General features: G+C 55.6%; 1 protein-coding gene across 1 annotated transcript; it reads right to left on the reverse strand.

The window, feature by feature from the left end:
• On the reverse strand, positions 1-6714 carry C3H19orf25 (chromosome 3 C19orf25 homolog). Its single transcript, XM_032626186.1, has 3 exons — positions 6659-6714; positions 6323-6454; positions 1-1702 (listed from the first exon to the last, which is right to left on the reverse strand). The coding sequence occupies exons 2-3, from the start codon at positions 6450-6452 to the stop codon at positions 1473-1475; spliced, it is 360 nt and encodes a 119-aa protein (XP_032482077.1). The 5' UTR covers positions 6453-6454; positions 6659-6714; the 3' UTR covers positions 1-1472.
• Between the last annotated feature and the right edge of the window lie 2414 nt (positions 6715-9128).

Genomic DNA, 9128 nt, shown 5'->3' on the forward strand with positions numbered 1-9128 from the left:
CAGGCTTCTCACATGCACCTTTAATAAACAGCTGTTGAGTTGCGCTCCACAATGCCTGCGCCCATCTCCAGGGGGGACAAGCCAGGGTGGGGGTCCAACGTGCCGCCTGCAGAGCCTCACTCCCCACAACCGCGAGGATGCGAGGGGACGCTCGAGGGCTGAGCCCCAGCGTGACCCGGGGGTGCAGGGAGAGCGCTCAGAACAGGCGCAGGGGGAGGCACCCGGCAGGAGTCAGTGGAGTGTCTCTGCCTGATGCCGGGGGGGATCTGGAGGGTGGACAGTGCCCCAAAGACAGGCGGCCCCACCCGGAGGCCAGGCCAGGCAGGGAGAGGGGAAGCAGCTCACCCCAGGGGCCCGCTGTTAGCCAGCGCACCCTGGAGGAGGCAGCCTGGCGTCCACTGCTGCCACTAGAGACAAGCCCGCACTGGGCTTGTCTCCTGGGCCTCCAAAGTCAAGTCTCCAGTTTTGGGGTCTCTGAGGGTGAAGCAGACACTCTTTCTTCCTGGGATGCGCAGGGTCTCCCCTGTCAGGGCCCTGCGTGCTGGGTCCCAGCACTGCCCCGAGCTTCTGGGGACCCTGCAAAGGAGTGGTCTATGGGGGCACTGTTCAGGCAGCTACACACAGGGATTTCATCAGAGGGACTCGGGCTCATCCACGACGGGCCTGGCCCTGGGGCCACCTCCAGCCAGCCTACTGCTTCTCTGGTCTTCATGGGATGGGTTTTTTAGGGTGATGCCCTTTTCAAGATCCTCTCCTGCCCCACCACCCACCTGTCCACAGACGAAGGTGTACGGACAGGAGGGCAGCTGGGTGATGGCCCGGGGCAGTGGACTGACCACCACGTCCTCTCATGGCGCCCCCATGTGACAGAACCCCACAGCTGACAGACAGACAAGTGCCCTGGGGGAGCGCCCAGGCCCTGGGTCGGGGTGCCGGGGGCCCTGAGGGGTGGCACCAACCACGAGGCCCCATCTCAGATCTGGGCCCTGGGGGGGCCACAGCTCCTCACATAACCTTAGCCACTATGCGTCAGGGAGGACACTGAACTCCCTACCCTCTTCTGAGACCCCTGGGGCCCCCCAGTTAACACGGAGACGGCAGAACCAGAGGGGTGGGTCCCACCAGTTCAGCCTGATGGGGGGTGGGCAGTGAAGCAGGGTCGCCAGAGGAAGGAAGGGAGGATGGACGGAGGGCCCTCGAGGGCTGGGCCCCACAGTAAGTCCAGTTGGGGCAACTGAGGGTGAGGGGCATGCGCACAACCCGGACCCCACCCTCGGGGAGGGGCCTGTGCCTGGCTGAGGCAGCCCCACCCCCTGGGCGGGCTGTGTCCCCCAGGGTCTCTGGGTGCCAGGCGTGCCTAGGCCGCGGAACAGAGAGCCTGGACCCTGGCTCCGGGACCAAGGGGCCAGGTGTCAGGTGAGGTGCGCCAGGCCAGGTGTCGAGCGGAGGCCCCGAGGCCCCGGGGAGCCGGGTCAGCCCAGGAAGGTGGCGGCCGCGGTGCCCGGCAGAGCCACCTGGCCCACGTGGCTGACCTCCTGCTCCAGCTCCTCACGTGCCCGCCACAGCTCCTCACGCTGCTGCTTCAGCTGGGCGCCCGCGCGCCACAGCCGCTGGTTCGTGGCCACGTAGACCCGGCTCTGCTGGTAGAGCTGCTCCCGCTGGGCCTCAGTGTCCTCGGCCCTCCCCGAGGGGGCTGGGGGGTCTGGGGACAGGACACGGCAGCATCACTGCCCGCTGGCCACACAGGGGACTCAGTTTACCCCCCAGAGAAAGCAGTGGACCGAAGGGCACAGGTCACAGTAAAGGCCAGACTCCACTGTCCCTCGGCCCCGCCTGGGGTGGGCTCCAGCTCCTGGAAAGGGCCTTGACCCTGACCATGAGCCGGCCGGCCTCACCTGTGCTCTCAGCAATCAGGGAGGTGAGAGGAGGCCAGGAGGGCATGGACGCACATTTCCCAACGACCATGCTTCCTAAAGGGTGTGGCGGAGGGGTGGGGGGACCAGGGCAGGAAAAGCACAGGTTTCAGGGCCACCTGGAGATACGTCAAGGTCCTCTCCGCTCTGCCTGGTTCCCTTGTCTACAAACAGGCCCAGAAACGCTGGCATTTAACTAAAAATCACTTTATCTGCTTTAGTAACAAGGTGGGAAAGGCCAGACAGTGCACACAGAGGCCAGGTATGGTCCTAGATGTGAACACAGGCCGGCAGGGGAAGCCCCTCGCCCTCGAGTGGCCCCGGCATTGCTCATGGGGTAAATGGGCCCAGGATCCTTAAGTTGGGGCTCAAGTGGCCTCTGAAGACCCAGCCGCGAGCCAGGGATAAATACAGCTCCTGTTCCTCGGGCCGCCCCGTCCAACACGATGTTCCAAGTGATGGAAACGCCCTCCAGCTGAGCCACCAGGGGCTCCTGAGCCCTTGAAATGTGGCTACATGGAACAAAGAACGGAATTTTTTTTTTTTACTATTAAGAAAAAAAAACCGTCCCACAGCCACGTGTAAATGAGTGAAGTTAGAACACTCCCTCACACTATACACAAAAATAAACTCAACATGGCTCAAGGACTTAAATTTAAGATATGACACCATAGGGGCTTCCCTGGTGGCACAGTGGTTAAGAATCCGCCTGCCGGGGCTTCCCTGGTGGCGCAGTGGTTGGGAGTCCGCCTGCCGATGCAGGGGACACGGGTTCGTATCCCGATCCGGGAAGATCCCACATGCCGCGGAGCGGCTGGGCCCGTGAGCCATGGCCACTGAGCCTGCGCGTCCGGAGCCTGTGCTCCGCAACGGGAGAGGCCACAACAGTGAGAGGCCCATATACCGCAAAAAAAAAAAAAAAAAAAAAAAAAAAGAATCCGCCTGCCGGTGCAGGGGATACGGGTTTGAGCCCTGGTCCGGGAAGATCCCACATGCCTCAGAGCAACTAAGCCCGCGAGCCACAACTACTGAGCCCGTGTGCCTAGAGCCCGTGCTCTGAAACAAAGGGAATCCACCGCAGTGAGAAGCCCACGCACTGCAACAAAGAGTAGACCCTGTTCACCGCAACTAGAGAAAGTGCAGCAACGAAGACCCAATGCGGCCAAAAAATAAATAAAATAAATAAATTTAAAAAAAAAAAAAAAAAAAAAGATATGACACCATACAACTTCGAGAATAAAGCACAGGCAAAACATTCTCTGACATAAATGGTACCAATATTTCCTTAGGTCAGTCTCCCAAGGCAACAGAAATAAAAGCAAAACTGGGACTTCCCTGGTGGTCCAGTGGTAAAGAATCTGCCTTCCAACGCAGGGAATGAGGGTTTGATCCCTGGTGGGGGAACTAAGATCCCACATGCCGCAAACTACTGAGCTTGCGCGCCTCAACTAGAGCCCGTGTGCCGCAAACTACAGAGCCCACGCACCCTGGAGCCCGTGCGCCACACTAGAGAGAAGCCCACATGCCTCAATGAAGATCCCATGTGGCACAACAAAGACCGAACGCAGACAAAAATATATAAATAAATGAATGATGGAAATAAAATAATAAACAGATGGGACTTCATCAAACTCACAAGCTTTTGTACAGCAAAGGAAACCATCAAAGCGAAAAGTCAACCTATGGAATGGGAGAAAATATTTGCAAATGATGCAACTGACAAGGGCTTCCTCTCCAAAATATACAAACAGCTCATACAACTCAATCAAAAAAAAACAGCCCAATCGAAAAATGGGCAGAAGACCTAAACAGACATGTCTTCAAAGAAGACATACAGATGGCCAACAGGCACGTGAAAAGATGCTCAACATCGCTAATTATTAGAGAACTGCAAATCAAAACCACAATGAGGTATCAACTCACACCAGTCAGAATGGCCATCATTAAAAAGTCTACAAACGGGGCTTCCCTGGTGGCGCAGTCGTTAAGAATCCGCCTGCCAATGCAGGGGACACGGGTTCGAGCCCTGGTCCGGGAAGATCCCACATGCTGCGGAGCAACTAAGCCTGTGTGCCACGAGTACTGAGCCTGCAAGGCACAACTACTGAAGCCCGTGTGCCTAGAGCCTGTGCCATCGCAATGAGAAGCCCACGCACTGCAACGAAGAGTAGCCCCCGCCCGCCACAACTAGAGAAAGCCCGTGCAGAGCAATGAAGACCCAACGCAGCCAAGAAAAAAAAAAGTCTACAAACAATAAATGCTGGAGAGGGTGTGGAGAAGAGGGAATCCTCCTACACTGTTGGTGGGAATGTAAGTTGGTGTAGCCACTGTGGAAAACACTATGGAGGCGCCTCAAAAAACTAAAAATAGAGCTACCATATGATCCAGCGATCCCACTCCTGGGCATATAGCCAGACAAAACTCTAATTCAAAAAGACACATGCACCCCAATGTTCAGAGCAGCACTATTTACAATAGCCAGACATGGAAACAACCTAAATGCCCATCAACAGATAAATGGATAAAGAAGATATGGTGTGTGTGTGTGTGTGTGTACAAACACACACACACACACACACACAAATGGAATACTACTCAGCCATAAAAGGATGAAATAATGCCATTTACAGCAACATGGATGGACCTAGAGATTATCATACTAATTGAAGTAAGTCAGAAAAAGAAAGACAGAAACCATATATCACTTATATGTGGAATCTAAAATATGACCCAGGGCTTCCTTGGTGGCACAGTGGTTAAGAATCCGCCTGTCAATGCAGGGGACACGGGTTTGGGCCCTGGTCCAGGAAGATCCCACACGCCCTGTGGAGCTGCTGGGCCCGTGCACCACAACTACTGAGCCCGTGCTCTAGAGCTCATGCTCTGCAACAAGAGAAGCCACCTCAGCGAGAAGCCCGTGCACCGCAGCGAGGAGTGGTCCCCACTTGCTGCAACTAGAGAGAGGTCCCGCATGCAGCAACGGAGACCCAGTGCAGCCAAAAATAAAATAAATTAAAAAAAAAAAACACCATTCACTTTAGAGCAGTACACCATATATACTCAATAAATATTTGTTAATCAATAAATATTTAAAAAATTTTTTAAATAAAAAAATAAAATAAGGGGCTTCCCTGGTGGCGCAGTGGTTGAGAGTCCGCCTGCTGATGCAGGGGACACGGGTTCGTGCCCCGGTCTGGGAAGATCCCACATGCTGCGGAGCGGCTGGGCCCGTGAGCCATGGCCGCTGAGCCTGTGCGTCCGGAGCCTGTGCCCCGCAACAGGAGAGGCCACAGCAGTGAGAGGCCCGCGTACCGCAAAATAAATAAATAAATAAATAAATAAAAAGACCCAAATTGGACTTCCCTGGTGGCCCCGTGGTTAAGACTCCACACTTCCACTGCAGGGGGCATGGGTTCGATCCCTGGTCGGGGAACTAAGATCCCACATGCCGAACAGCGCGGCCAAAAGAAAAAGAAAAGAAAAAAAAACAACCCAAATGAGCTTATCTACGAAACAGAAACAGACTCACAAATATAGAGAGCAGAACTGTGCTTGCCAAAGGGGAGGGGGGGCGGGGAAGGGACGAATTGGGAGTTTGGGATTAGCAGGTGTAAACTATTATATACAAACTGTAGAAACAACAAGGTCCCACTCTAGAGCACAGGAAACCATATTCAATATCCCGTGATAAACCATAATGGGAAAGAATATGAAGAAGAATGTGTATGTACGTATAACTGAGTCACTTTGCTGTACATCAGGAGTTAACAAAACATTGTAAATCAACTATACTTCAACTTTAAAAAAAGACACACCAAAACCAAACAAACAACAGCAAAAAACAAAGCCCCAAAGCGTTTCTCACTTTCTATCATCCCACAAGCCCTACATATTGAATGTTTCTACCCACTAGAATGGCCCGAGGGCAGGCAGGGTTCCCCCCCCCCCCCCACTTAGCCACTCCGCGCAGCAGGAGGGATCTGAGTTCCCCGACCCGGTAGCGAACCCGTGGCGCCTGCAGTGGAAGCGCCGAGTCTTCACCATTCGACCGCCAGGGTCCATCCCTTTTGATCATCTATCCACCTCAGTGCTTAGACCAGAACCTGACCCACAACAGGTTCTCAATGAAGGTGTGTTGAATGAATAAACGAACCTCACAGAGTGGAACACAAAATTCACCCTACAACTGTATGACACTCATGTGCTTCCAACCTTCTGAACAAGGGGCGGGCACACGTTTTCTGCAAAAGGGCAGACCTACGTATTTTTGGCACTGCAGGGCCAGACAGTCTCCGTCCTGATTACTTAACTCTGCCAGTATGTCTTAAAGGCAGCCAGGCGCTTCCCCCGCCCCTTCCTGCTGGGGTCTCTGGGCCGCCTCTCCCCCGCCCGACCTGGGCTCCCCCTACCTTCCCGGGCCACGGCGGTGAAGACTAGGTCCTCGGCGGGTGCCCCCCGCACGTCTTCCAGGATCTGCTCCACCGTGGGGGGCGCCGGGCGGGTGGGCAGCACCACGCGCTTCTTGGCCTTGGAGCCCATCCCTGCAAGGTGGGAGAAGGGAGCATGGACCAGGCCGTTCCTGCCGCCCAGCAAAACCTACACGCGCTCCGGAACCCCGCTCCCGGGGAAGCCCGTCCTGCCCCGCTCCTCCCAGGGCCGAACAGCACAGGGCCAGGGGGTTCAGCCTCCGTCTCTACCCAGGTCCCAGCTTCCCGCAGAAGCCCCCAGTGCGACCGCCGCCTCACCTGGCGAAAAGCCTTCAGACCGCAACGGCGGCCCAGTGGCTACTTCCGCTTCCGGTTGGCGCGCGGACCCACCCTACAGGCCCGTGACGCGCACTTCCGGCCTCCTCCGGCTCCCGCCTGCCGCGAAGCCACGCCCCTCTTAAAGGGGCCGGGCCCGCTAGGGTCCGGGTACCGTCTGAGCAGCGAAGTTGACTGGCCCAGAACTAATAAGGACGCGATATCATCCTCCCCGCGCCGGGCCTGGAAGCCCAAGGGGTGGGCGTAGGGTCCAATCCCGGCTCTTCTCGATGCCTAACAAGGCATCCGAAGCCCGGTTTTCTGCAAAAGGGGGACACGGCCCCCAACGTGGCTGTCGTGGGAACAAAGTTACTGTGCAGCCCACGCCAGGTGGCGGGCGGACAGCGAGTGTTCCGTGAACGCCAGCTGCGCCAGCCCCAGCGAGGTGGCCAGGGGCGTAGCACGCGCGTCTGGTCCGGCCTCCCAGATCCCCGTCAGGCTCACCTCTCCTGTCTCTAAAACCCCCTCCCCACCGGGGTGCGGGCGTAGCGCTGGACGGTGATCTTGGCCCCTCCCCTCTTGGGTAGCAAGGGAAGACAGGCTCAGAGCCCAGGGAGGTTTTTGCGTTTCTAAACAACTTTATAAAAAGTAATTTACAGGGAATTCCCTGGCGGTCCAGTGGTTAGGACTCTGCGCTCTCACTGCCGAGGGCTTGGATTCAATCCCTGGTGGGGGAACTAAGTTCCCACATCCCAGAAGACGCAAGGCGCGGCCAAAAGAAAAAAAAGAAAAAAGCAATTTACATACCATAAAGTCCACCTGTTTAAAGTGTACAAGTCAATGGTTTGGGAATATATAGAGAGACCTGTTCTGGACGTTTCCCATCAGTGGAATCACACACCGTGTGTCCTTTTATGCCTGGCTTCTCTCACTGAGCATCGTGTTCTCCAGGTCCATCCATGTCGTGAGGAGTGTCAGTGCTTCACTCCTTTTCATGGCTGAGTGATGCTCCCATGTGTGGAGGGACCACACTGTATCTATTCATTCACCTGTTAATGGATGTTTAGACTGTTTCCACATTTTGGCTGCTGTGAACATCCTTGCACAGGTTTTTGTGTGAATGTGTCTTTAGTTTTCTTGGGCACGTACCTGGCAGCAGAATCGCTGAGGCCTACAGTAACTCTATGTTTAATTGTCTGTGGAACTATTTCCCAAAGTGGCTGCCCCAAGATGGCATGTTTTGGGCACTTACTATGTGCCAGGCGGGAAAACTACCTCTTTGGATCCTTGAGAGTATTTGGTGAGGCAGGTGCCAGACTTAATGCTGTTGCACGGGTGCAGCCACCGAGGCTCTGAGAGGGAGGCCGGGTGCCTCTGGACACACAGACTGGACCTAACTTCAGAACTAGGGGCTGAGCTTGGTGGGACTCCGGGGGCCGTGGGCAGGACTCGGAGAGCAGCTGGCTGTCTCCCCTCCCTCACTAGCCACCTGCTTCCATTGGGTCCAGCTGCAGCCCTAGACAAAGCCTCATTTCCTTCATGGCTTGAGGCTGGCCAACCTGGGCCTGGTGGCCAAGGAGATTCTCAGGGGCCCAGGGCCACTGGATACCGGGGCTGTCTCTGGGGCTCCTGAAACAAACCAGGACCGCCCCTTGGAGTTCAAGTGCAGCCCATGGTCAAGGCACAACCAGCCTCCACTTCCTTGTGGAAATTGCCTCCCCGCTCTGAAAATCAAGAGGAACATGTCCCCACCCCACTGGTGTGTGTGAGGACAGAGGAGGGACTCTTACTAACTCCATCCATGACTTACCCCACACCCACACCCACACCCCTGCACCTCAGGATCCTCCTTCTGTTCCAGAGAGGTAGAGAACCCATCTTCCAGATGAGGAGGTCGAGGCCTGAAGGAGTAAGATCAATGTACCCCAGCTCATAATTCCCTCAGCATCCCGACGACCTCAGAAAATAGACAAAGGTGTAATTACTGGAAGCTGGTAGACAGGCTGAGTGGATGGAACGCTGCGTGAACTGTCCTTTGCAAATTGCACTTCTGTTAGCTCTCCACGTTAAAGAGAAACTCACGCATAAAGATGGAAGAGGAGGGCTTTCCTGGTGGCGCAGTGTTTAAGAACCCGCCTGTCAATGCAGGGGACATGGGTTTGAGCCCTGGTCCAGGAGGATCCCACATGCCACGGAGCAACTAAGCCCGTGCGCCACAACTACTGAAGCCCGTGCGCTGCAATGAAGAACAGCTCCCACTTGCCGCAAGTAGAGAAAACCCACACGCAGCAACGAAGACCCAACACAGCCAAAAATAAATGAAAAAAAAAAAAAAAAAAAGATGGAAGAGGAGCCAGAGCCACAGGGGGCCAGGCCGCATCGTGGGGCCTCAGAGGCTTTGCAGCACATGGGTGGGTATCACTTGGGACCCTACCCTACCCCACCCCCAAAACCCCAGCTGACCCCTTCTCCA

Source organism: Phocoena sinus, chromosome 3 (assembly GCF_008692025.1).
Source record: "Phocoena sinus isolate mPhoSin1 chromosome 3, mPhoSin1.pri, whole genome shotgun sequence".
NCBI lineage: Eukaryota > Metazoa > Chordata > Mammalia > Artiodactyla > Phocoenidae > Phocoena > Phocoena sinus.